The following is a 26,606-nucleotide window of genomic DNA, read 5'->3' as shown; positions in this document are numbered from 1 at the left end:
GCTTTTCTTCGTTTCAACTCCTCAAGAGTTATCCATTACGGGTTTAAACATTAAAGCGGCAATTTTCAAGTGTTATACAAACTACCATCCAGCGGACACACGCCCTGCGGCATGACATCGTCGTCAACCACCGAATTAATAAGCTGCGTCCACATCTCCGTGTCTCGCGTGAGCTCCTGCAGCGTCTGTTCACGCCGCTCTCGCGCAGGCACCTGTTGCTGCTGCTGCTGCGGCAGTGGCGGTAACGGCGCCGCCGTCCTCAGCGGCTCAGAATGCCGAATCATCTTCCTATACGCGAGCTGCGCCAGCGCAACGGGATCCTGATCCTCTGTAAAATACTCAAGAAAGTCTTGTAACTGCGGCACGGGATTGCTCTCCGGGTACCCCTCCACACGCCCTGTTGAATGCTGGTTCCACGAGCAGAGCACCGTGTGCAGTTGCATGCCTTGGACTATGCGGCGCCACTCGTAGGACACGATGGGGCGCTGGAGGAGGGAGTGAATGACGTTGTTGTGGTTCCAGTCGGACTCGGTGAGGCCTTGCTTCTCCATGTGGTGTGCGAGGTGGTTGCAGCGTTCGGTCCAGTCGGAGCTGAAGTGACAGCAGAAGCCGCAGCCCCATCCCGTGCGCGTCATGCGTTCTTTGCGAGCGGAGAGCATGTGGGTTTTCTTGTTCCATTTTGTGGTGCCGCTGCAGGGGGCGCAGCGGTGCGATTGCCCGTGGTGCGCTGTAAAGTCTTTTTCTAAGAAGTAGATTGCGGGACAGAGGTCGCATTCGAACATTTCGGGGCGCTCTTGGTAGGTTTCTTCGTGGCGTTTCCAGTCTGCTTTTTCGACAAAGGATTTTTTGCAGCTGGTGCAGAAGTACTTGTGGGATTTGGTGCAGGTGCGGGATTGTTTGTGGGCAGAGACGCAGGTTTTGAAGTAGTCTTTTTCTTGCACGAGGGGCTTCCGGGTTGGTCGACGCTTGGATACGATGGAATTGGTTTCTTCTACAGGACTGGAGAAGTAAGAGGATTGGGCTGGTGGACCGTGACTTAGATCATACTCGGTCTGTAGGACGTGTTGCTCCCGACCCATGCCAGATGTGCGGGACCATGAGGAGGATGACGAGACTGAATCTCGGAAGGAAAGGTCTGAGAACCCGCTCGCTTGTGACGATCGTAAGCTTGAACCTGCCGAAGAGAAACTTGAGGCCGAGAGGTGTTGCGCATGAGGAAAAGACTGGGGTGGGATGTCTGTGTTCGACCAATGGCTATTGTGCTGACCATGACCACCTATACATGTTGTTAGATTCATTGGATATACGGACACGGTGGAGCGGTTATCGCGCATAGTATACCTGTAGAGCCCTGGCCGTAGCCATGGAACTGCATCTGTTGATTTTGCAGGTGCGGCCATCTAGGCTGCACACCCTCGAATGAATCATCTTCAAGACCATTCGTCATATTGTACATGTATTGCGAGCCAGCGCTGAGATCCCTGTAACCATTCATTATTGCTACAGATGAAAAGAAATAAAGTCAAAAAGCTAGATATGTATGCCGATGCGCAGAGCAGAAAGAAAAATACATTAGGAAATCATCTGCCGCGGTAAAAAGACCTGCATCGTCATTCATATAGTAGCCTGCAGCTGTTGGCCGTAGGCAACCAGAAATACAGACCAATTCGTGCTGTCAGAGCCGTGAAGTTCACCTGAAACACGGCGAAGGCCCGCTGACATCTGTTGTTCGGGGGGCCCGTGTTTCGAAACATTCGCCACCGAGGACTCGACACGACCATGATTGGCGGGTTCGCGCATCTAGGGAATGAATGCATGCATACCTGTATTCCCACCTCAGACGCAGTGCATTCACCGGTCTAGACGGAGGGAGGCGGTGCAGTTGCGGTTGGTTGTGGGGCTGAAGGCCGAAACATAAACTAGCGAGGGAGGCTGTACGATGGGCCGATAGTCAAGATTCAGCCTAGCTACAACCCGTATAAACCCTCTGCAACCCTGAATATCGACAATCTGCAGCAGAACTCATCTCATACGTTTTGTTTCTCTAAAAGGGAAAAACAATGCTCCACAGGCTTGGCACAGTCAGCCTCATGTCGTCATTGTCATCTCAGTGTTGCTGCGTTGTCGTCTGTCCACTTTCCCTCCCAGGGTCTTGATATCTCTTCGGCACCGAGGTCATTCGGCCTTGTTCAAAGATGGATTAGGATATTCCGAATCGGCCTGCTCCCAAGATTGGGTTTGGCCCCCCCAGAACCATCAGCCACCTCCACGGTGGAGGACCAGACGAAATGTGCGCGCCAAGAATGTGTCGGCAATCTTCTTCAGCCACACCCATATTCTCCTCATCCAATTCCCCTGATCACTGATCCTGTTCCCACCTTGGTGTTGCCGTTCACTCTGATTCACTTCCTGGTCATTGCGGTCGTTCTCATTCTCCGATACAACGCATGAGGGTCTCTTTTCGACACTTTCACGTCTCCCTCCATCTTCTTGGGGCGTATGAGTGCCATCAAAGTCGGCGAAGTGATCTACTCCATCTTCACAGGACAACTCAGAAGGCGTCCCCATAGAGGGCATCGTGGAAAAGGAAGAGCTGCATGAATGTACCATTGTGTTGTGTTTGTGTGGTGGCTGGGTGTTTCTAGGTATGAATTCGGACGGATTTCGAATTTGAATACAACCACTGTCGAGATTTGGTGCCGAGCCGTTATAGTGAAGCGGTCATGTGGTAGGGTCTGGTTATGTTCAGTAAGAATGCATAAGTAGGCGCGTCAATGTACAGGGGATGTCAAGATTATTAATGAATCACCGATTGTAGCCTGCTGGTCCTTCCTTCTCAGTGAGGCTGCAATGATACTTCCGTGTCTTACTCCATACTACTTTACTATTTGTCGTTCCGTAAGCTCGTGCTCGCTTTACCCTCCAATGGGACGCGTCGCTAAATAAGCTTTTGGTTCCGTGGGCACATCAGGACGTCATGACAGAAGCTTCAGAGCAGTAGCCCGTGAGTCTATTCGCTGTTAATATTGGAATCGGGATCAATATTCGGCTAGATTAATTTTCAATAGTCTAGTCACCTGATCAACAAAGAAAAGGGGGTTGTCTTGGAAGCCTTCTGGTCCAGACGGCAGCGATCGAAGTATAGTACATTGCATATTTCCTTCCCATATACAGAGTGGCCTCAGTAATGTATCCAGCCGTGGTAAGGTAATCGTCTTCTCGTCCTAAGTTTGCAAGGTAAGGAAAGACGGAATCTTTTACCCAGGTTTGTAAGTACCATTGCTCACTGCTTGAACATTCTAGGGACTGGCAGGAGCTGGTCCAGTCGCCCGGCTGTTGTCGTCAACTCAGTGTCCCATGAATGAATATGCTCTTGCAGGAACGCTTTCCAGTCTCGAATCTTGTGCAACTCCAAGCCAATAAGCGCAGTGTCAAGAACTGACTGAGTCTCATGGGAGAGGCTGGAGTTTGAAAAGTCCAGGCTCTTGATCACGCCGTGATGTACCTTGATTTGAATGCCGATTTCGTCTTTAGGGTCAAGTGTGAGAGTAAACGCTGGGGTCTGTGACCACATCCACTCTTCAGACTACAGCTATTAGCATTGAGAATGATGAACTGAAAAGCTTCCAACATACCTTGAGCTCTTCGTAACCCTTGCGGATATCTGGAATATCTAGAAACTTGTCCCCAACAGTCTGTACTATGCTCGGTGACCCTAGTCCGGCATACATGAGGGAGAACTCTTCTTGCAGGTGGGACTGGAATGTCTTGACTTCCAAGCCAATGTTTGAAACAGGCGAACTTACACTTTCCACACCTTGAGCGCGAATGACACTCTTAGCTGGAGAGCGGAGGTAGTGTGGTATGATGTGTAGATTCGGGGAGCTCAGCAGGGTGGTCGCGTGATGGAGGGCACGTTGCCGTGTGAGCTTGTACGCCGAGCCAGAGACTTTGAGAGGGCGAGGGAGAGCCCCATTCTCTATGGTATAAGGCGTGCGATGGGTGTCTTCGGGATCAACAGGTTGCCCGTCGTTTCCTTGACCTTGATCGAGAACGATATCGTGACGCTCGTTAACCCTGGCGCGTTGGACACCGAGTTTTCGTAGTGCTCGGACAACCATCTCGGCATGTTTATCGCGTGTGAAGTCGGCACGTGGGCACGTTATGCTCCAATTGAGATTCCCCTCATCGTGGAAAACAGTGCCTCCTCCCGAGCGGCGGCGCACAAGATCGACGGTGCCAATGCCTGGAGGCTCGCTATCCTTGGGGTTACGTGTCCCACGAGCAGCATCTAGAATGCCTAAATTGACCTCGGACCATGGGTTCTGGTTGCGTCCGATGACCACGCAGGGTCGGTTCACATAGAGGAAAAGGATAGTGCTGTCTGGCGGGCTTTTGCGTAGGATATGGTCTTCGATGGACAGATTGAGGTAGGGGTCGCTACTGGTGGAGACATAGCTTTGCAGCTTATTGGCAGGGTCGGCGAGAGTGTCTGTAAAGGTCGAGTAGGAGCATTGTTGGAAGCTGGTTAGCCTGTAGTGCGGCGGACGGAAAAGATGTGTCTGGCTGATAGGATTGCGCGACGCCCTGTCCACTGAGAGCGAAAAGAAGTTCCGACGAGGGGGGATAGCATATCCTGATAAAACCCTCTGCGCGCAGAAAATAGCGCGACCTCTTGATGGGGCCATGATGATAGGGATGTGGACACGATGTGACTTTGTCCTGGAGTACCTCGTTAATGAGGTCCCCGCCGCCAGGTGCCTGGATGCGCGTTCAGAACATACAGCCTGGTCGCACCACTTAACATTTTCCGCATATGATCAATTAGACGTCTCTCAATTGCACCAGGAGTCATCTATCGAAGCCTCATCTTTGGTATTGCTGCCTTTCCTGGCTCGCAACAGATTCACACCCTGTTCCGAGAGATCCTGGTCTTTGCGTGCCAAGACATCTAGCCACCCTAACCCTAACCATGAGCGGGAGGACCTCCTTTGCCTTTGCTCTTCTTCTTATTCATGACACCAACAGCAAATCTTATAGCTCATGAGCACGATGATCGCATATGTTTCCGCCATGGTGCCCATATTACACGCGTTCTCTCTGCATATGAACCCGTCATCTAGTTCCGCCAGCGACGCGTGCTCGCGTGCCACGCTCATCATCGCGCCACCATCGCACTGCAGCCGTCACTAATACCTACGCAGCTCTTTCTTGTAATCAACATCGGGCGTTACACACTCGTAGTCTTCGGACTTCGTGTGTGGGTTCAGCAGCTCGGGTTTTCCCTCCATCTTTGGAAGATTAGCTGCTGGACAAAGGCATCACCCAAGAATAAGGCTTTTGTGATCCGGTGTCTACCATTTGCTTTGCAACTGCTGCGGACCCGTGTTTGCAAGGCTGTGAGCCTATCTGGCGTCTTTACCCTGCCATCGCATCCTCCTCTCTTCTGGTCTTTCGGACCAGCGGGGTATTGACGGGCGCACGGCATAGGTGGGATTGACGTTTCGTTTCAGCTCATATATAGTCTATTGATTCCGTAGCGATCTGCCTCCTTTGCAGATTTTCTTGTGCCTGTTTGCATGCTGAAAAGTCTATATTGGTAGCTTTGTTTGCTTAAACGGTCGAGTGCTTAGCTTTGTATTGTGGAAGAGATGCTGATTGGTACTATCCTACCACAACGTGATCAGTCTTATCCTCCACTAGGCAACCATCCTGTTCGAAACCATCAAACCTCATCTTCTACAGAGCCAGAAACAGCCTTGTGCAGAGCCATGGCTTTCCTTTCACGCGAGACGTTTTTAAAAGACTATCTTTTCCCCCTTGAAGCAGTACATGACTTCGAGAATGATGGTGGAGCGGCTCAGTTGGCCGCCTGCCATCCGAAAGAATGGACGCAAGCGGACAATGTTCTTGACTTCGGCGTTCATATAAACGAAAGCGATAAGGGTAGCTACGCATCCTATCACACGGCCATCAGTTCCGATAAAAAGTTGCTGGCCATCAGCACATCCGCAGAGAAGATATTGGTCTATGACATTGCATCTCAAGAGCTACGAGAGACCCTCGAGGGAAGTGGAGGAGTCTACTTTCGACCTTCGGTAAACACCAAAATAGAGACTGGCACTGCTGACCAGAGTTTCAACAAATATGCTGCAGGCTCAGCTGGTTATACTCTTGCAAGCGTCTCGACCACAGGACGAAACAAGGCATCAGTATCCAACCAGCTGATTCTCTGGGATTTGGACCAACACGGGAGGATTCTTGACAAAGAAGAGGGGATCGACGCTAACGCTCTTGCCACAAAAGCAATCAATGCCATTGCTCCAGAACTGGAAAAGCGCCACGAATGGACCCAAAACTTTATCCATACTTCCACACTACACACCATGTTTGCGGAGGCACTGAATCAAGTTGCCACAGACTATCGCACGCGACACAATACTATTTTTGAAGACGCACAACTTGGAAGCTTTGGTTCGGTGTCCATGAGTAATGATGGCAGGATATTTCTATACCATTCAAACAACAACTCAACTCAGCAAGGTTCCCGTGAGCCAGAAGAGCTACCACAGGTGGTCGTCTACGATTTGGATGAAGGCATCGAACTCTATCGTCTTGCTGAACACACTGATGCCATCATGTGGTCTGCCATCAGCCCGGACAGCGCCCACATTGCATCGGTATCGTGGGATGGTAGTTTACGCATGTACTCTGCCCTTACGGGAGAGCTTGAGTGGACTGCCGGAAACTCGAAAGAACAAAGCTGGGCAGGTGCATTCTCGTCAGACTCGCGTTTCATTGCCTGGAGCTCCAAATGTGGTCAGATCGTTCAGGTACATGATGTGTCTAATGGAAAGAAGCTCGCCACATTCCCAATAAAGCTATCAGACTGGTGCCGATCTCTCCAGTGGCATCCTCATAAGGCCCAGCTTGCTTTCTGCGCTGGCAAAGATGTTTATGTGTGGGATGTTCTCAATGGGCCTGGCGGCAAAATGGTACAACACTTTCAGATTGACGAAGACTGCGGCACGGGCGGTCGAATGGTCTCCATTCAAGATATTGGTTGGATTGATCAAGAGCCTGCGTTGTATCTCAACATCTCAGAGGGAACAAAAATTGTTTACAATACCGAGAGTAACGCCAAAGAGATATTCAGACGACCTGCCGGTGTTGTGACGGCGTACGTTGATGGCGGGATGTATGGAGTCTTCTCGGATGATTCAGGAGATGAGTACTATATCAGCATCGATGGTGATGCGAAGGTGCGGTACTGGCGGCGAGGTATTGCTGCCTCCACATCTTGGTGGGAGAAAGATCCTGCCCCTGTAATCAGTCCGAAGAAGACGTTTCCCGATACTGGAAAGTACGTTAAGATTACCAAATCCGCCAGCAAGTCCGCAGAAAAACAGTAGGAAGAGAGAGATGAGCGAGTTGCGGTAGGCGTTTCGTTCTCAACTACCGAGGCAATTGCTTAGTGATGGCGTTGATGATGCCATCTGTCTTGCACCTGATCGCGATAGCTACTCTAATGATCGATTATCAATTCCTTGACTTCCCTCCTGACAGCATGTGAGCTTGCGTTTTTGTCCGAAAAATCCTGATTATGAAGAGAAAAACCAGGCCCAGTCAATTGCAGCATCACGAGCTCAATTTATCGCGATCCTAAACGCGGTCAATTATGCGGAATTCGGCACAGACACGGTGCTCAATTGGCATGTCTTGAGTAGCCACGAGGTCCGAAGCCCGATGGATATAGCACCAGTAAACTGATGCTATAATACGCGTCAGCGCTATTCCTGAAAGCACAAATCGGATCGTGCACAAGACGCAAATCTGGGTATCCGGCGGGGCATCGAAGATGCGCAAGTCATTGTGTTATGTGGGCGTGGATGGGGGTGGCGCAAGAGCTGCCACGCGGCTGGCCAGCAAAGGCGTTCCGGACCGTGTAACCGACCCCGTGCCTCCATCTCGAACCTTTCAGGCTGAACCCCACACCGCCATTCGCTTAGCCCCACGCCGTGCGGCTCACTGTGCCTCTGAGGCCTGTGTATATGAAGTGCCCATGACCGGTGAATGTTCCCTGAAAATCCCTCACTATCTTTTGTTCCCTGTACGCGCTGGCCGGGGTTCTGCTTTCGAGGTCTACTCGAGCTTGCGTTCATTTCTGTCGTGCTAAAAGAGTACTGACGAGCTGTGTTCGCTCTTTGATGGTCCCAACTGACCACCACCAAAAGTCTCATTCTCGTATTGTAGACTGGACTGGCTGCAAAGCTAACAGCGTTGTGGCTGCTGCGCACTCTCGTCCTGCATCGCACACGCAATCCACTTGTATTCTGCTGTATCACTAAAACACAGTAAGCTATGCCTCCTACGCCATACCGGCACTTATGTCTTATATAACCAACTAGTCCTTTGCGGTACTAAAAGAATACCGTCAACGCTATAGATACCACTCATGCCTGCCCCTTCAGCCATGTTACGACCAACGGAGAACGGTGAGCGATATGAGCTCACCAGTCCAACCGAGATGCCCAAAGCCGGTGCATTTCTTTGGAATCAGCGTATGATGATACAGGTGACTTGTCGTGGATTTGCGACCGCCCAGTACATGCAACCTGAACCCGCCAAATACGCCTATGCACCAAACCTCGAAGCAAAGACATTCATGCAACCCGAGCAAAATTACTACGCACATCATCCAGGTCGCTTCGTCTACATCAAAGACGAAGAGACCGGCGATCTCTTTTCCGCTCCATATGAGCCAGTCAGAGCAAAGCCAGATCGATTCGTTTTCAATGTTGGCAAGAGTGACATCAAATGGACTGTCGAGAAACTTGGTGTTCGCGTCGACATGACGTTTCTTCTTCCCACAGATCACGTTGCTGAGCTATGGAGTATCAAAGTCACCAACATCTCCGGCCGTGACCGGAAACTAAGTATTTATCCTTACTTTCCTCTTGGATACATGTCCTGGATGAACCAAGAAGCACAATGGGATGAAAATGTTGGAGGTATTGTTGGCAGTTGTAAAACGCCATACCAGAAAGCTGAAGATTACCCAAAGACAAAATATCTCAAGGACAAGACGTATTTCCTTTGTGAAACAGCACCAGTAGCGTGGGAGGCCAGACAGGAGTCGTTCGAGGGCGAGGGAGGACTACAATCGCCATCATCGATACTGGAGCCGGAACTTTCAAAAAGCGATGCTCGTTACGAAACGCCAACCGCGGCTGTGCAGTATCGAGCTCAACTCAAGGAAAACGAGAGCAAAGACTATCGATTCCTTTTTGGCCCCGCATACGAAGAAGCCGAGATCCTCGAGATGCGCAAGACATATCTCAGTAAGATTGCATTTGCTCAAGCCAACAAAGACTATGAAGACTACATTCAGCGAGGCAGCGGCTGCATTCGTTTAGAAACCCCAGACAAGGATCTTGACAACTTGGTCAACAACTGGCTACCGCGGCAACTATACTACCACGGCGATGTGAACCGTCTTACAACCGACCCGCAAACGCGAAATTATCTGCAAGACAACATGGGCATGAGCTTCATCAAGCCCGAAGTAGCCCGGAAAGCAATTCTAACTGCAGTTGGCCAACAAGAAAAGAACGGCTCCATGCCAGACGGTATCCTGCTAGCCAAAGGCGCAGTCCTCAAATACATCAACCAGATCCCTCACACCGACCACTGCGTCTGGCTCCCCATCGCACTCGAAATCTACCTCAACGAAACAGGCGACTACACCATCCTCGACGAAAAAGTCAGCAGCATGTACGGCGACACCTACACCGTCTTCGAGCGCTTCAGCCGGGCAATGGACTGGCTCCTCTCCTCCAACGCGCGCGACGACCGCGGCCTCTCCTACATCGCCCAAGGCGACTGGTGCGACCCCATGAACATGGTCGGACCCAAGGGCATCGGCGTCTCAGGCTGGCTCACTGTCGCAACCGCCTACGCCGTCAACCTATGGGCGCAAATCTGCGAAGACGCCTCCAAACCCGACATCGCAAAGAAGTACCGCGCAGGCGCCGAAAAAGTAAATCAGTCCGCCAACGAGCATCTCTGGGACGGCGACTGGTACGCCCGCGGTATCACAGATGACAATGTCACGTTTGGGATTAAGGAGGATAAGGAGGGTCGGATTTGGCTGAATCCTCAGGCCTGGTCGATTCTCGGGGGTGCGGCGTCGGAAGAGCGCATTGCGAAGATGCTACCGCAGATTGACGAGCAGCTTACTACGCCGTACGGCGTCGTCATGTTTGGTCCGCCGTTCACGGCCATGCGCGAGGATGTCGGGCGTGTGACGCAAAAGTATCCGGGCCAGGGTGAGAACGGATCCGTGTACAACCACGCTGCTGCCTTTTACGCTTGGGCTCTGTACACCATTGGCGATGTGGATCGCGCGTATAGCACGCTCCGAGCTATGATTCCAGGGCCGGATGAAGAGGATCTTGTTCGCCGGGGTCAGCTTCCCATCTTCATTCCGAATTACTATCGTGGTGGGTATGGGATTAAGCATTTGGATCGCACCGCGGGACGCTCGAGTCAGCTGTTCAATACCGGGACGGTGAGCTGGGCGTATCGATGCGTCATTGAGGGCTTGTGTGGCTTGCGGGGTGTCAAGGAGGGACTGAAGATTGATCCCAAGTTTCCGAGTGATTGGGATGAGATGAAGGTGAGGAGGGAGTTTAGGGGTGCGGTGTTCGATGTGCAGGTTAAGAGGGGGAGTGTGGAGGGTGTGAAGGTGACGGTTGATGGGGAGCAGATTGCCGGTAATGTTATTGGGAATGTGGAGAAAGGGCGGACGTACAAGGTACAGGTTGAGGTACCGAGGGCGAGCAAAAAGAAGCATGGGATTTTGACGAATGGGCATGGAACAAATGGAACGAATGGGACTAAGTAGAAGCACGGGAGAGATTCGTACTTTTTAGATGAGTTGACTAGATTACGTTTTACGAATGACAAAAGCTTGAACAACGATTGGGACAAGATTAATCATGTTTTGTTCATAGTCGTGTCTTATTCGTGCGCCTGCTCATTACGAGAAGAACATATTGATGCTATTATCCCACGCACTCTCAGCCACCTCGTCAACACTCAATCCCTTTAACCCAGCCACCACAAGCGCGACCTTCTCTACACTACAACTCTCATTCCTCTCCTTAACCATATCCCCTAGACTAAACTTATCCTTCTTCTTGCTCCCCCAAGCCCACTTCGTCGCATTCTGCAAATAAGCCTTCGCAACCTCACTCGACGCCTGAATCTCGCCCCACGGCGCATCCGTCTCAATCTGCAGCTTCTCAAGCGGCACATTGCGAATCATCTCCAAACTGTCCCTGTCCCTGAACGCAAAATTGTTAACACTGACGTGCAAGCCCATGCCAATGAGCTTCTGCATCTGCTGCGTAGTCCCCACAAACGAATGCACCAAGCCAGAGCGTAAGGGAAGCCGTTCCCAGTATGCCTCGAGGATAGAAACGAAATCCTCAAAAGCAGCACGACAGTGTAGGAACAAAGGTAGTTTCCATCCCGCATCCACAATCATATCGAGCTGGCGCTTAAACACACGAATCTGTACTTGTTTAGGGGCAGCGGCTAGCTTATCGTAGTCAAGCCCCAATTCCCCAAAAGCGGCTAGGAGGTGCGGCTCTTGCTCCATAGTCCGGGAAGTGGTTTCGGACACCGACGCATAGTATGCTTCGCCACCCTCATCTGCCTCGACTGCATGATAGGGGTGGACGCCAATGGTGATTTTGCATTGCGCTGGCCGCCTGCGAGCAATGGCAATGTTGATGGGTACGTCGGCGGCGTACATGCCTGTCAACATTACTTTGTCGACTCCAGCGGCGAGAGCGCGGTCCAGGACAGCGTCGAAGTCGGGGTCATGGTATTGCTTGCCACGATAGAATCCAGCAAACTCTTTTGCTGTTGCTGTTACAGCGACCTAGAGGTTGCGTCATTCCAGTTTAGTTGCTGTCGTGATTGACGCGGGAAAAGGGAGGTTGTGGCATACGTCTGCATATCGGAGTTTTTGTGCAGGTGCAGACGGTGCCTTTGTCGGGAAGCCATTAAGCAGAGATGACATTTTGGCGTCTAGCGATTGGAGAGTGGGGGGAGGTACCTTTCCCCGGAGATTAAAGATGCTGTGTCGTTTGCGGATGAGAGGAAGATTCCGGGAATAGAGAGGTGCGGCTCGAAGTGTCGGAAGGGGACCTTCCGCGTTCGGAACAATTTCATTCTGGGCATTTCTTGGCTTCTGAGTCACGTCTTTGCGCCATCTGAAACTATTTTCTAGTAGACCTTCGCCTTGAATTCCTGTGGCGTTCTTTGCAATTTCATTATGTAAATGTGTTTTGCTGTTGGAAGCGCTGGGAAGAATCCATGTATACTGTGTAATTGAAGGGGCCAACGCCAGCTGGACGCCTAAATGTACGGACAACTCTCGGGGGTAGCATGCAATTGGGATAGGTTTCAAAAATGTCCTTGAAGAAGCAAGGCCTGTTGTTGTAATGGGGTCTTGGGTTTTGGCTGCGGTGAAGGCACCGCAACAATTTGTAGCCAAGACATGGCCTAGAGAATTCGGCAGATAAGCTGATAGCCTAATATGTTGTCGGGTGAAGCAGCCAGCACATACATACAGTTTAGAAGTGGATTGTCAAAGTTGTGTGTAGCTAAAGCTGTACTACCCTTCCTTCAGCGTCGCTCACAGACTGTTAGTATGCGGGTCTGGATACAGCCAACCGACAATATAGATTGTTGGAAGGCCTAGACTGCACCTTCCAAAATAAGTCTGCAGATCAACCGCGATGATCTTTACCTTGGCTCAATTGCCACTGCAAATCAAGGGTAGACCATGGAGACTGTGTCTACAGGGCCCTCTTGCAGACTCATTCTACACCTGCCAGAACGAACTCAACCCCCCAGACGTGGCCATCTGTTTTACTTAGTGCACTGCCAGGTTCAGAAGGTAGCCCGCCAAAACATATCTCTGGATCAACTGTGGCAATCCAGTCTACGCGGTACACTGCCAAAACTACGATAGGCCAACCAAGGCAGATAAATTTCAATCACCTTCCATACTGAGGTCCTTGAGTGTGCCTGACACAAGCCTTTACACTGTTTTGTTGTGCGGCAGCAAGCCATTCATGAAAGGTCTAAAGGCAAATCCTGATTCAATCATGAATACCACCAGCCTTTCCCCTCAGTTACAGCTCACACCCAATTCTTCGACTGTGACGTCGCTATCGTATGACTATGCAAGGACGCGGCTTGGTACCTGATACATATCGAAGCGAAGCACCCTCATGAGCAAAATCAGTATCTCAACTGCCTTAAATGACCACTCCGAAAGAAATGCCAAGCGTGTACCTGGTAAGTGCAAGAGAGCTTGTGATAACGACAACATCAAGGACCAGGCAACTATTTTGGACGGTAAAACGCATGTAATCAGCGCGCGCTCAAGGCTACCCCTACTCCATAGTGGGGCACCGTTAAGCATTTGGGGGGCTAGTACCACTTAAGCAGGCGTTTGCTAGGCTTGATCACGAGGGATGTCGGATGGAATAGGGTCGGTTCACACATCTCAGGGCGTTGTCCTGACCAAAGCCACGACACTCTACGTCTTTTTTTGGTTCTTCAACGCCACAAGTACGTTGATGATGAGTGCGTCACCATGGAGAAAATAAACGCTGAATCCAAGAACGAACTTGAGAGGTTCGTATAAGATTTTGTGGCATCGCAGCCAAGGTACGTGCGGGATGCGTGCACAGATACCGGACAAGGGCTTACGGGTGATTGCTCCATCCAGGCCCCCCCCTCCCCTGCTCTCCGCGATCGCAATACTCCGCCCCGCTTACTCTTTCCCCATCCGTTTTTTCCTCGTCATTCCCATTGGTCTGTGTGTACAGTACGCTCTGTTGTATTACACACACAGCCATACACTTTTGCCAGCAACTCATACTGCTTTGCGCCGTAATTAAAAAAAAGTAAGCAACACGAGCTCTACCATCACACCATTGGAAAAAAAATCCCCCCCCCCCCAACAGCATTGTGAATCACCGATTCAACTCGTAGCCAGCAAAGAGGACAGGTGATTAGCTAATGACTAGGCTGGTAATGATCGTCGTATACAAGATAATCAACGAGTATAGGTGTAGTCGCCCATGGCGACCAACTTGCCAGCTTTTAGCGACCCTGAAATCTGATTGCCGTCTCCACACATCGGCAATTCAGCCATACATACAGCGTTTACTTTTCCCTAGTGTACCCGCCATTTGCTTTTTTATCCCCTTTATTCTAATCTTAATAAGAATCAAGGATCTGACGTCCTGACGTTCGGCTGTAGTGTACTTAGTCTCGAGTTTCACCAAGAGGGGAAAACGTGCAAAGCGATCGGCACTGCAAGGTGGTGTGGGGGTCAGCCAATCAACGCACCCCCCATGCCGGCGTTGCTATCTGCTAGGCGCGTTGTCGATATTGCAAGCGATAAAGGGCTTGGGGCTTGGCAATCGGACATGCGTTTAATCGGGAAGGTAAGGTCGAGAGGTGTGTATGGCGTTTTCTAGTCTGCGATTATGTCCGCTCTGGGTTTTGTGAGCCTAACGGCTGCCACATGACACAGTCTAACCGACATGTTGCTACTGCATCGCTATCATATCTCTACACTCTCCTTCCTGTTTGGATGCTGGGGTAGAGTGGTAGAAGGTTCATGCGTTTTGTTGACTTTCCTGTTAAGATCAGCCGCATCGGCACTTAATAATACCCTAAGGCGAATTGCCTTGTCAAGTGCCACCTAGTGGAGCCGCTGTGTAGGCGAATGTCTTGTCAAATGCCTTTTGTGGTGTAACATGGTAGCAAAATGTCTTGTGAAGTTCCTTTTGAGGACTGCCTTTCCGATACTGTTGCAGCGTGTAGGAAACATCTTGCCGCCGATGAGGAAGGAGGCATTTCGTAGCCGCCAATGCAACCTTGCGCTCTATTCAGGACGGGCACTGGTAGATCATGATGCAAGTGACAATGGTAAGATGTCGAGTATGTATAAATATGAAGCTGTGTTCCTGTCCAATGTCAGCACTTCATCAGGATAGCAAGACAAGTCTTCTACAGCCATCCACTTCACAACATCGACACTTGAATCTTGTGTGTTTCTTCCACAATCCTGAACATGGAGCTCACCAAATTCCTCGCTGCTCTTGCAGTCTTCCTGCCCATCGTCTATGGTGCCCCTACCGCCGCCGCCAACGACCTCCACCCCGAGATCCTGGCTGCCATGAAGCGCGACTTGGGCCTTGATGCCGACGCTGCTCGTGTCCGCGTTGCCCGCGAGATCCAGGCCACCGAGGTCATTGACCAGCTCCGCGCAAAGGCTGGCAGCGCCTTCGGTGGTGCCTGGCTCGTCGACGGCGAGATCAACGTCGCCGTCACTGACGAGGCCTTGACCTCCGAGGTCACTGCTGCTGGTGCCACCGCCTTGGTCGTTGACACTCCCCTCGAGAAGCTCCAGGAGGCCCAGAAGGCCATTGACGCCCTCAACGTCCCATCCACCAAGCGTGCTGAGGAGGCTGCCAACGGAATCGCCTCTTACTATGTTGACGTTGCCGCCAACAAGCTCGTCTTCGAGGCCATCGCCAGCGGTACCGCTAAGGCTGAGGAGCTCGCCAAGAAGGTTGGCCTGACTGAGGCTGACTACGAGGTCCGCACCGTTGAGGAACTCCCCACTACCTTCGCCACTCTCCGTGGTGGTGATGCCTACTACATTTCCGGCGGCCGATGCTCCGTCGGTTTCTCCGTCACCACTGGTTTCGTCTCTGCCGGCCACTGTGGTCGTGCTGGAAATGCCGCCACCACCAGCAGTGGTGCTAATGTAGGAACCTTCTCTGGCTCCGTCTTCCCCGGAAGCGGTGACTACTCTTTCATCCGCGCTAGCAGCGGAAACACCTACCAGGGCAGGATCAACAACTACAACGGTGGTACTCTCCCTGTCTCTGGCAGCACCGCCTCCGCTGTCGGTGCCAGCATCTGCCGCTCCGGCTCCACCACTGGTGTCTTCTGCGGTACCGTCCGCTCCCTTGGCGCCACCGTCAACTACTCCCAGGGCAGTGTCACTGGTCTCACCCAGACCAACGTCTGCGCTGAGCCCGGTGACTCTGGCGGCTCTTTCTACTCTGGTGCTCAGGCCCAGGGTGTCACCTCCGGCGGATCTGGTGACTGCTCCCGTGGCGGAACCACCTACTTCCAGCCCGTCAACGAGATCCTCTCCGCCTACAGCCTTACCCTTGTCCGTGGTTAAATATCTCTTTCATGTCTATACTTGTTTATACCGCTGTTGGAAACGAATCATGGTCGTAGCCTACGCAATCTGTACATATTTCAATTTACCTATATCCGTCGAACAATGTGCCTGATGATTCTTGGTGAAGTCGTGATGCTTGACTGCTTAGTGCTGTTTCAAGAAAGGTTGGTGTTGGAGTAAGAGTGTTTTAGAGAAGGGCGCATCCACTCGAGGAGATTTGACAACCCCTTTAAAGTGGTGTCGGCGAAGTGAGTAGTAACTTCATGCAAGCTGGAAGATTTCTGTCGTTCATGGATGCTGGCCAACGTATTAGGTATGGTATTACGAACACTCACCAAGGGCCATAATGTGAATGCCAGCTCGAGGTGTGTGTCGTTGGATGGGTGTGGTGTGTGTGGCAATTGGTACAAAAAATGGTCAACACGACGGTTCAATTATACTACGACAGCTGCATGGCGTCTAACATCGCACGTGCGTTTCCCGAGTACCTGGCATGAACAAGACTTTAAGCTTACTGCTTGTCTCCGTGCGCTAGCCGATGCCCCACTTATATCTCCCTTCCTAGCCAGCAAGGTTGGTGATCGTAAAGGGTTCGGCGCCTTACGAAACTGCATGTCAAACTCCGAAGAAATACTTTTAGTCCTCGAGAGGGGTTCGGTAACTTTCTGGAACATAAAGTAGTCCAGCATGGCTATGCATGTGTGGGTGTTTGGGACTGGTCGCCGCTAAAACGCGCCGCCTCGGTGCGGTGCGATGAGGCCGATGAAGCCGATGACCCTTTCGCAGGCAAATTTTTTTGTCATTGGCATCTTCTCGCCCCAAACAACTTCTTCAACAGTTTCATCGGTATGTGCTGTACCGAGCGTCTAATTTTCGGGCCTTATGCAAAGGCGCAGCCGTGTTCGTCAGTTCGTGGCAGTGCTGGACGCGGTTCCCATATGACGCGGGTCCCACGCATAATCTAAGCCTAAGTAGGCTTAGTATACGAAGAATACGCTTCCTGACGAAGAATACGCTCCAGACGAAGAATACGCGCTTAGACCAGACACTTATCGTGGACCCACAGTTAAAGGAGGACTCATGTAGGCGCTATATCTTTATGCGACCAATAGAACGCCATTTGTGGAGCTCGGCTGCAGGCTAGATCGTGGTTTTGACAGCTATTTTCCATCATGTACGGATAGAAGCGAATACGCATACGCGTATACGTATCCTTGACCGGTCACGTATGGGGTCGCTCCACGGTATGTATCGAGATGCCTTGTTCGACATCCGAACTTCATTCACTTTTTTCTAAACCTTTTCAGCGTTACGATTTATTTTCCATTCTCAGTCCGCTCTCGTTTTTGACACCATCTGCGAAGACCACGTTCAAATTATTTCAAATCGATTTCTTCATTACGACGAACCTACCCAGAGTCGGAAAAAATACCCACCGGCGCAATGGCTGGCAACGGAGATGAGGTCGACTTCAAGTTGTACCGCTACGACCCTTCGATGGCTGCGGCTGTCATCTTCATCGTCCTCTTTCTCCTCATATCAGTACTACATTTGTACCAAACGGTCCGCACACGGACGTGGATACTCACACCGTTTGTCATCGGCGGCTTCTGTAAGTCATCTTAGCGAGTCCTATGTCGCGTGGTGTTTGTGATCAATTGCTAATGTTCAATAGTCCAATTTGCTGGATACGTAGCAGTAGGTATCTATTAGAACGCTCGTAATGAAGTGCTAACCCTTTGCCAATAGAGAGCGGTATCCGCTGCCGAATCTCCCAACTGGACAGTTGGCGCATACTCCGCCTCCACCATCCTACTCCTCGTCGCTCCCGCCCTGTATGCTGCAAGTATATACATGATGCTCGGTCGCATCATCCTCATTACCGACGGCGAACAACACTCCATCATCCCCAAGCGATGGCTCACAAAAATTTTTGTCGTAGGAGATGTCATTTCATTTCTGATGCAGGGCGCTGGTAAGTTGTATATGTGATTCGACGAATGCTGCCACGAAGAAAGAAAAAAAAGGCTAACCATCGCGATCGGCAGGCGGTGGCATAATGGCTAGCGGCACAGTCGACGCACTCCATACCGGCGAAAACATCATCATCGGCGGTCTCGTAGTTCAAGTCCTCTTTTTCGGCTGCTTCATGGTGACGAGCTTTATTTGGCACACTCGAATGAGAAAGAACCCCACAACCCGAATCCTCTCAGGATCTATACCGTGGGAGACGCAGCTTTGTTCTCTTTATGCAGCTAGCTTTCTCATTCTTGTGCGATCCGTGTTTCGCCTGATTGAGTACGCGCAAGGCAATGACGGTTTTCTGATTTCCCACGAATATTTCCTTTACATCTTTGATTCGACCCTCATGTGGATTACCATGGCAATTGTGGCATGGATACATCCGAGTGAGATTACAGGGTTGCTGAAAGGCGAGCATGGGGTTGCGGTGCGCCGTGGTGTAGAAGTATACGACCTTTGTTAGAGTTATTGGCTGAGAACGGCCGGATCGAGACCAAAATCGAGTTGCAGTCTACAAGAGCAGAAGAATATGCCTCAGAATTTCTACTTAACAGGCGAAGAACCCCGACATGGCCTGGAGACGTAGTGTTGTAGAATAGACATTGTCCATGCAGTAGTGCGTGGTGAGATACCCGAAAGTTTAATATAAGCATGTTCAAAGCGCTTTGTATGCGTTGGGGTCGACTTCTACGACGATTGTTGGATTAGATCAATATAAATTTAGTCTTGCTGAACTGATACTGCAGCAGCGTTGGCCCATTGCATGAGGTCCACCCAGTCTGGATGCTTGTTGGAGACGGATCGTGAAAGACTCTCAATCAGGCGAACTCCGGTGTTTCTGCCCCACCATCGATCGCGAGTGTAGAGCAACAAGGCGCCGTAGTGGATAAAAATCAGTTGTGCCATAGGATCTTCCTGCTTGAAAAGGTCTAATAATGTCGGGCTGACTGTTGTTGGCCATCCGATGATTTGACCAAGGTAGGTTGGATCTTTGTTCATTTGCCCGAAGATTTCTTCCAAGCTTTCGATTCCCGCAAGATAGGACCTGTGTTGCTCAGCGTCGATGGAGCTTTGAATACTATTTGTTCTCTCCCGAAGTCTCGCCAGTGCGGCGGCAACTTCATCGGCAGGCTTGGGAGTAGGAAGATGAGCAGGATAGATGAATGGAGCCCATAACGGCTGGTACTTTGCAAGATGTATCGCAAAATCTTCCTGGCCGCGTATGATGAATCGCAGCCCTTGAAGAAGCTCGATCAAAGTCACCACGCTTTCCTCGCGAGAAGACTGCTCGGATGTTGGGCAAATGTTGGGGAAAGCGAGAGCCAGTACGTTCAGGATGACAGAGAAAGCGAACAGGGCGCATCTTTTCTCATCGGTAATGCAGTTCAACGCGTCCCTGAATCCTTTTAGCGCAGAGGCGTGATAATTCATGGCGATCTCGCTGTAAACAAGCCTAGAATCTCGATATTTCCAGGCATAATGAAGGGAAGACAGCGCTAAGATGCCGTCAAGGAGAAATTCATGATGAATCGCCTCGTCGGGCACGATCTGCTGCCAAACGTGCATATCTTCCTTGCCATGTGACACCGTCTCACACGTCGACGTGATGTAGTGAGCCATCAGATGCAATTCTTGGGCTCGTGTGACGGTAATAGGCGTACGTGCTGTATGCAGTTCTCCAGAAAGGGTTTCACTTCTGCTCATCGAAGTACTGCTTCTAGAAGAGCCGTCGTCCGGGGTATGCGGAGATTTGTAAACACATTGCACACGGCGGTTGGTGCAGTTATTGCATGAGGGCGACTCTTCTCCACACTGAATATCAAAATAAGTTTGTGAGGCTTAAAGGATTGGCAAAAAACGGAGTGCTTTATTTTTCATTCATGAGGTGTAACGGTACCTTGATGTGTCTTTTTTTGCATGGCAAACAGCCAAATCGAGATTTTGAATGTGATTTTCGGAGCGGCATCGCGTGCAGTCGTCTTCAGCAAACATCGGATTTGGGAAATTAGATATCGCCTGAGCTTTATACTTTTTTTCGAGATGTAGGCTCGATAGAAAGTGTTGGCCACGAAGAGTCTGACCGCTTGTAGCTCGAGGTGGTAGCCTTGCTTAGGTAATTGAGCGTTCATGCATCACGTGCACTACTGACTTTACCATGTACACAAGATTCCCTTCATCTTTTGCTAATACAGTGTATTGGTTCTTATGAGAGGAATATTTCAATGGTATATGCAATTCTCCCTCTAACCCTTTTCGTAGAATATCGCGGTATTCTTCGAGAATTCAAAAAATACTCTCATGCAGCTGGTGGGTTTATTGGCTGATTTAGATTGGATACTCATATTTACTTCTTGAGGAGGCGTAGAAGGCTATATCTGCTAATTCGCATAAGCCAACATCTCAACTGTAGGAACCTTAGTAGAAGTTGTCGGGGGGTGGGGGGAGGTTCAAGTGCTAAACCGCCATCAATCTAACATCTGTTGATTGTTATTAGCTCCTATACAAAGCTTGTATCTTCTGCTGACTGCAACGACCGACGAGTGTCATGATAGATTCGACAAAAAATCGGCATAGAAAGCGAACGCAACGTGGCAGGTCGATGCGAAGTATGGACAACTAATACATAAAGCTTATGGCGAATCGAAATCGTGGCATCAATCTGACGTAAGCAGATTGTGACAGACTCACCATCTAAAGAAGGCTGAAGGTATATGAATTGTGTTTCACATTGGCAGACAAAGCTTGACTTCGAACATGCCAAGCTCCTAAAGACCCTGAAATCTGCCGGATCGCTCGTGATCTGCAAAGATAGTGATCCTCATCACGAATATAGCATACATAGTAGTGTCATCAACATTTATGATTCAGACCGCCTATGCTCTCATGTCAGGCTTCTAGTCAAATTCGTTTGTTTAGTTATTATCTTCTAAATGATCGTTGTAGACAAAGGCTTCTGCTATTGAGCCAATGTTCTTCCTTGAAAAATCGAGTAGTGGAGTTGATTAGGCTGACTTACGCATATTTGTATCCTGCCGCCATCGCAGCGCAAGATCGACTTTTCCCGGAGCGCTTGCTCCATGAAGGTATGTTTTGCTGAATATTTCGAGACAATCAGAGAGCGTATCTAAGGATCAAGCAGTTCCAATATTTCCTAATAATGTTGTACACGTGATGCATGTTTTACCCCGAACCAGCAACAGGGGTCTTGGATAAAGTACTGGGTGTCATCACAACACCGGCTCTGCTTCCCTGGTTGGCTTACACGTCTGGTGCGGAGTGCAACACATTAAGTGTCTGTAGTATAAAGTCATGTCAGTTGACATCCTCTGAGCCAGATGCCTCGCAACCTCTGGCGATATCAACCACTGCCCGTTGCCTCCATTCTACTTGACATTACATCTCCGCGATTCGCCAATTTCGTCCCCAATGCATCTTCTTCAAGTCGCGACAGCAGCCGTCGGCTTTAGCGCCGTCGTACTATCGGCCCCTACCAAGATGCCTAGGGACACCACCATTGTCAAAAGGCAAGAACCAGGCTTTTGCGGCCCAAGCAATAAAGGAGCGACAGCGTGCTCTGGCAAAATCCGCTACCGATGTAACGGAGCGGGTTCATGGATTAATAACGGAAAGTGCAATTGATGTTAACGCGGTGAGTATATACCAGAGATATCCTGGTTGAGCATAGTGTTGATACATTAGGCCGCAAGCGAAGGTCGCCAAGCACATTTATAAGGTGGAGCAAAAGTGTTCAGGGCTGAGTATCGAGGGATGGTCCATGGTAGCTTTGCTTAGATGACACATGATGTTATCGGCAATTCATTGTTAGAAAGAGAAAGATCAATTACTCGAAATGAGTTTGTTTCAAGTTGGGTTGCCACTTTCCGAAGTCTCTCATCTCGCGTTTTGATAACGAACCCAAAACCCTTCTCTACTACCGTTTGATAAGGACGTCTCCTCGGTTCAAGACTGTGTATAGCCAGAGTAAACGGTCTTTCGATTCCAAGACTCGTTTCGACAATAAAATTGAACAGGACATTGTTCTGTTTATGCGGGCCACATGACCAAAAAAGATTAGCGGCCTTACGTAGTCTGCGCGCACGTGCCGCATACTCCTCAAACTGACGTAGAAGCTTCGAGAAGCAGCGTGAAGGTTCACGCATCTTCCTGACAAACATGGATGGATAAGCAACCTCACGAACTATCCACAACATTCTAGTATAGTCGTTGGATTGGGAATGTTGATGCCTTACTCACACCCGTATTGCGTTGTGATGTGTACTATAAAAGTGTGGAGTGCGGCTCCTTTACAGCCCATCATCAATTCAAAAGACCAGCATCTCTAGATCTAGCATCTACAATCACCATAACATCCAACCATCAGCCATTTACTACCATATCTGAACCAACAAGCTTTTATTCCAAGTCAATCATACCAGAAATGGCGTTCGTACTTACACCCACCTTTGCGCCGGCCTACCAGACACACCAGTACAACCCTCTCGGCTTCTGCAGCCCAGCAGCACGGTCACCATATGGCTGCCGAGTTGCCCGCCCTCAACCTCGCCGCCAACAATACTCGCCGTACGGCAACTTCTTCAGTCAAGTCAATGACCTATTGAGCGAGATTGACCGCGAAGCTCAACGCCAGACACAGCTCGAGGCACATCGAGAGGCACAACGTGAAGCCCATCGCCAAAGGCAACTCCAACGAAAGCGCGCACTTCGCGCCAAGTTTGACGTCAAGCCTATTGAGCAGGGATGGTCGGTAGAGGGAGACATCCAGGGCTTTGGCCCAGAAAACATCTCCATCGAAGTTACCGACGAGCACACCCTGAAGATTGCCGGAAACACTCACTGGCAATTCGAAAAGGCACAGTCCGAGCCAGCACTACCTCAGATCGAAGGCAAGGCTGAACCCACATCTGCGCCTGCCATCGAGCAACCTGCCGAGCAGACTCCTGAGGCATCACATACCGAGGAAGTCGACACTATCTCGGAAGCTGAGAGCACAACAGCCGGCGTCGCAACACCAGATAGCGACACCCAATCTCACAAGTCCTACCAAGCCACCGTTGAAGACGACTTTGAAGACCTCGGCGACGAATTCTCATCTTCATCTCGACCCTCAACCCCCGTTGAGCCAAAGGAGCCAAAAGGCAAAGAAAGGGCTGTTGAAGAGCCTACTCCTACTGAAACCACAGTAGCCACGCAGCCACAACCCGAGGCACCAGCTCTTGCGCCACAACCTCAACCCGAACAAGAAGAGCGCATCCACGGATCTTTCACCCGCTCCTTCAGATTCCCCACTCGCATCGATGTCGCGAACGTGAGCGCGAGTTTCAAAGATGGATTGTTGAAGGTGCAGGTACCGAGGGTACAAGCACCAAGTGTTAGGAAGATTGCTATTCTATAGAAGAATATGGCTATTATGAAGATTTCATGGATATCTTTGCATCGAAATAAGGGAAGCATATGCATGGAGTTGAAATTTCAAGGGTTATACACGATTGGAAGTTTAATGCTGGGGGGGTTTTGCTACTATGCTAGTTATGGAAATTCAAATGATGATTTTGCCATTTTATGACTTTTGTTGTCAAATATCCTTGCGACGATTGTGTGTTATTGTGATTTGCTTGGCTCACAAGGTACTAACTACTTTGTGGTTAGCAATCGAGTACTATAAACGATTATCTCGTCAGGTGCCCTTTTCTCCCCTATTGTATGTTATAGTGTTATTTGTTCTGACTCGAGGTACTAAGATTATCGATTGCGAGTAAGTGCGTTCGGCTCCACCCTTGATATTAGTACGTTGTAATACATATCAAACACCAAACCCAACAAGGAAGGAAGGAAGGAAGGGAGAAAAAGAACAACGGTAACTTGCTCATTTAAGCGGTGCCGTTTGGACTTTAGTGTATGGTCGGTTCTATGGCTGAGGTTTGATCCATCTGTTTTTTTTTCAGGCGGATAAATACAATCTCCCTTACTCCCGTACTTTAACTCACTCTCTCGCCAGTCCTCTTCAAACTTTACCAGTCTCCGATTTTCAACCACAGTGAAACCATAGCCTGCATTTAATCTCGAAAACATTCGCTGGCTAAAATGAGAGAAGATAGCGATAAGAAGGCAATAAAAAAAGGGTAATCAACTCCGTACCTAGTAGACGTCTCACATCCAAGTAAAAAAAAAAGTTAAAAAATTTCAAAAACGAGAAACTATGTACTTGATAAAGTTGGGGGTGAAAAAAATAAATAAAAATTAGAATTTAAAACTCTAATATATATCTCTCTCTTATCCCTTCCCTTCCCTTCCCCTCCCCCACATACCCAACAACGGTTTCCGGGGGCTGGGCTTACTATCAGAAAATCAGCCCACTTTTTTGGGGGGGGCACCCAGTAGCTCTCTTCCCGTCTACTACTACTTTACGCCACAGCCGAAATCTTAAATCCACCGGGTACCAACTTCTGGAACACGCCTTTGGGATCGTACTTTCTTGCTGCATCCTTCATCTTCTTTACGTTGTCCGGTCCGTAACTGCTTAGCGGGTCCTGTGTCTTGTCCGCGTAGTTGAGGTAGAGATAGGGGTTATCTGCGCCGATGCTCTGGGCGTAGGCGCGGATGCGCGAGATGAGGTTTGCGCCTGCGGCTTGGAAGAGGGCGTCTTGATTGGAGCCTTGCCAGGAGATGTAGGGTTGGTATACTGTTTCCCCCTTTTATTAATATTATTTCCTTTTTTTCGTTTCTGATTGGGTGGGTTGGGGTTGGGGGGAGGGAATAGTAGTGATAGATAAGAGGAGAGAATCGGGAAGTGGAGGGGAAAAGGAAATGGACTTACGACACAAGGCCTGTTCGCCAAAGCGTTCAAGACCAAGCACGTTCCCGCCTTTGGCGGCGCTTTGGCGCCAGTACGCGGGCGGCAAGGGTTGGTAGAGAACGTAGATGCCCCAATCACCGGTTGCTTTTGCTTTCAATTTGGATAATTCGTCCTGGTAGATTTCGTGCGCTGCAGTCATGACTCGGAGGTCGTTGGCAAAGGTAAGTGTGCCGAAGTATACGCTATTGGCATTGATAGGGCTTGTCAGCGGGATTGATCCTTGTAAACGATACATGGGTGGTCGGGAGAGTTTCTGATTGACAAGACTAACTGGACTGACTTACCTGTGAGTGGTGGCTCCTGCGAGCTCTGCGGCGAGCGACGACATGTTGCGGAAGCCTGTTGTGTCCGACGTGTTGCCTGGGATCGCAAGGAACTCCTTGTAGGCGGCGGGCCGGGGGACCGGGTCGGCGTAATTGTATGCGTTCAGTATCAGGTCCAAACCTACGGAGCTCTGGTACACCGGCATAACAATGGCAGCACCTTTGTTGTCCTTGTCGATGTTGTTGGAGAAGTTAATGAGCGCTTTGAAGTGGTCTTGGATGGTTGACTGAGGATAGACGACTAGACCTCCCCACATGCCTTGGTTCTTGAAGGTGCCGAATGTGATGCTCGTGACGATTCCAAAGTTGTTGTTGCCGCCTTTCAGCACGGTGAATAGATCTGGGCGAGTTGTTTTGGATGCAGTTACAATGCTGCCGTCGGCTAAAACGACTTGGAACTCGACCGCATTGTCGCAGACCAGGCCATGTCCCGGGGAGAAGTAGGATATGCCACCTCCAAGAGTGAGTCCGCCAACACCGACAGTTGATGATCGGCCACCGGGAAGCATGAGCCCCATTGGTTCCAGGACGCCGTACACATCGTTCCACGTTGCCGCAGGCCCCACTTTGACTGTAGTGCTTTTATTATCATAGTTGACGGTGTTAAGGTACTTCAGATCGATGGTGACTCCATCCTGGATATTCGAAGCTCCGACATATGGTGTATGTCCCGCGCTGCGAATAGCAAAGCTGCAAGCCTTGCGTGAGCTCGCAGCTGTCAGTGCTTTGACTGCGACTGCAACCTCATCCGCACTCTTGGGTTGCACTATGCAGTTTGGCGTGATGGTCTGCTGCTTGACGTCAAAGTACGTCTTCTCGCGTGTCACATATGCGTCTTGGTTGGGATATAGCAGGCGATCTTTCAGGGACGTTGCCGCAAGCACATTGCACTGGAAGATCTGTGGTTAGTCTGGTACGTTTTCTGGTACGTTTTAGCTGATGAATCCACCTACGCAATACTCCGCCTGTGCCAGAGGAATGACAGCCGCAGCCGCTAGAAGAGCAACAGTGAGACGAGCCATCGTAACAGTCGGGGCAAAGAAAGACAGTGGACAAAACCGTGCTCATGTTGGAACGCAGCTGCCATCTT

General features: G+C 50.2%; 11 protein-coding genes across 11 annotated transcripts; 5 read left to right on the top strand and 6 right to left on the bottom strand.

The window, feature by feature from the left end:
• Nucleotides 1-65: 65 nt before the first annotated feature.
• Nucleotides 66-1,495, bottom strand: COCMIDRAFT_4072 (uncharacterized protein; the record flags this gene model as incomplete). Its single annotated transcript, XM_007688346.1, has 2 exons — nucleotides 66-1,276; nucleotides 1,342-1,495. 2 exons carry the CDS (start codon nucleotides 1,493-1,495, stop codon nucleotides 66-68), a joined length of 1,365 nt encoding a protein of 454 aa, XP_007686536.1.
• Nucleotides 1,496-2,256: 761 nt separating this feature from the next.
• Nucleotides 2,257-2,577, bottom strand: COCMIDRAFT_91635 (uncharacterized protein; the record flags this gene model as incomplete). The annotated part of the gene is made up of 1 exon (XM_007688405.1): nucleotides 2,257-2,577. The coding sequence occupies one exon, from the start codon at nucleotides 2,575-2,577 to the stop codon at nucleotides 2,257-2,259; it is 321 nt and encodes a 106-aa protein (XP_007686595.1).
• Nucleotides 2,578-3,283: 706 nt separating this feature from the next.
• Nucleotides 3,284-4,688, bottom strand: COCMIDRAFT_91485 (uncharacterized protein; the record flags this gene model as incomplete). Its single annotated transcript, XM_007688404.1, has 2 exons — nucleotides 3,284-3,586; nucleotides 3,636-4,688. The coding sequence occupies 2 exons, from the start codon at nucleotides 4,686-4,688 to the stop codon at nucleotides 3,284-3,286; spliced, it is 1,356 nt and encodes a 451-aa protein (XP_007686594.1).
• Nucleotides 4,689-5,771: 1,083 nt separating this feature from the next.
• COCMIDRAFT_4069 (uncharacterized protein) lies at nucleotides 5,772-7,412 on the top strand (the record flags this gene model as incomplete). The annotated part of the gene is made up of 1 exon (XM_007688345.1): nucleotides 5,772-7,412. The coding sequence occupies one exon, from the start codon at nucleotides 5,772-5,774 to the stop codon at nucleotides 7,410-7,412; it is 1,641 nt and encodes a 546-aa protein (XP_007686535.1).
• Nucleotides 7,413-8,473: 1,061 nt separating this feature from the next.
• Nucleotides 8,474-10,906, top strand: COCMIDRAFT_91639 (glycoside hydrolase family 94 protein; the record flags this gene model as incomplete). The annotated part of the gene is made up of 1 exon (XM_007688403.1): nucleotides 8,474-10,906. One exon carries the CDS (start codon nucleotides 8,474-8,476, stop codon nucleotides 10,904-10,906), a length of 2,433 nt encoding a protein of 810 aa, XP_007686593.1.
• A 135-nt stretch (nucleotides 10,907-11,041) lies between these two features.
• On the bottom strand, nucleotides 11,042-12,091 carry COCMIDRAFT_25123 (uncharacterized protein; the record flags this gene model as incomplete). The annotated part of the gene is made up of 2 exons (XM_007688353.1): nucleotides 11,042-11,950; nucleotides 12,020-12,091. 2 exons carry the CDS (start codon nucleotides 12,089-12,091, stop codon nucleotides 11,042-11,044), a joined length of 981 nt encoding a protein of 326 aa, XP_007686543.1.
• Nucleotides 12,092-15,169: 3,078 nt separating this feature from the next.
• On the top strand, nucleotides 15,170-16,294 carry COCMIDRAFT_35510 (uncharacterized protein; the record flags this gene model as incomplete). The annotated part of the gene is made up of 1 exon (XM_007688371.1): nucleotides 15,170-16,294. The coding sequence occupies one exon, from the start codon at nucleotides 15,170-15,172 to the stop codon at nucleotides 16,292-16,294; it is 1,125 nt and encodes a 374-aa protein (XP_007686561.1).
• A 1,446-nt stretch (nucleotides 16,295-17,740) lies between these two features.
• COCMIDRAFT_4065 (uncharacterized protein) lies at nucleotides 17,741-18,782 on the top strand (the record flags this gene model as incomplete). Its single annotated transcript, XM_007688344.1, has 4 exons — nucleotides 17,741-17,909; nucleotides 17,973-17,995; nucleotides 18,047-18,272; nucleotides 18,346-18,782. 4 exons carry the CDS (start codon nucleotides 17,741-17,743, stop codon nucleotides 18,780-18,782), a joined length of 855 nt encoding a protein of 284 aa, XP_007686534.1.
• Nucleotides 18,783-19,039: 257 nt separating this feature from the next.
• COCMIDRAFT_91569 (uncharacterized protein) lies at nucleotides 19,040-20,285 on the bottom strand (the record flags this gene model as incomplete). The annotated part of the gene is made up of 2 exons (XM_007688402.1): nucleotides 19,040-20,131; nucleotides 20,217-20,285. The coding sequence occupies 2 exons, from the start codon at nucleotides 20,283-20,285 to the stop codon at nucleotides 19,040-19,042; spliced, it is 1,161 nt and encodes a 386-aa protein (XP_007686592.1).
• Nucleotides 20,286-22,757: 2,472 nt separating this feature from the next.
• On the top strand, nucleotides 22,758-23,732 carry COCMIDRAFT_91582 (uncharacterized protein; the record flags this gene model as incomplete). Its single annotated transcript, XM_007688401.1, has 1 exon — nucleotides 22,758-23,732. The coding sequence occupies one exon, from the start codon at nucleotides 22,758-22,760 to the stop codon at nucleotides 23,730-23,732; it is 975 nt and encodes a 324-aa protein (XP_007686591.1).
• A 1,009-nt stretch (nucleotides 23,733-24,741) lies between these two features.
• On the bottom strand, nucleotides 24,742-26,538 carry COCMIDRAFT_35506 (uncharacterized protein; the record flags this gene model as incomplete). Its single annotated transcript, XM_007688370.1, has 4 exons — nucleotides 24,742-25,019; nucleotides 25,155-25,375; nucleotides 25,478-26,406; nucleotides 26,470-26,538. 4 exons carry the CDS (start codon nucleotides 26,536-26,538, stop codon nucleotides 24,742-24,744), a joined length of 1,497 nt encoding a protein of 498 aa, XP_007686560.1.
• Nucleotides 26,539-26,606: the final 68 nt, after the last annotated feature.

This window comes from Bipolaris oryzae (genome assembly GCF_000523455.1).
Source record: "Bipolaris oryzae ATCC 44560 unplaced genomic scaffold scaffold_41, whole genome shotgun sequence".
Classification (NCBI taxonomy): Eukaryota; Fungi; Ascomycota; class Dothideomycetes; order Pleosporales; family Pleosporaceae; genus Bipolaris; species Bipolaris oryzae.
The sequence above is the reverse complement of the archived record's forward strand: the minus strand, read 5'-3'. Positions and strand labels throughout refer to the sequence as shown.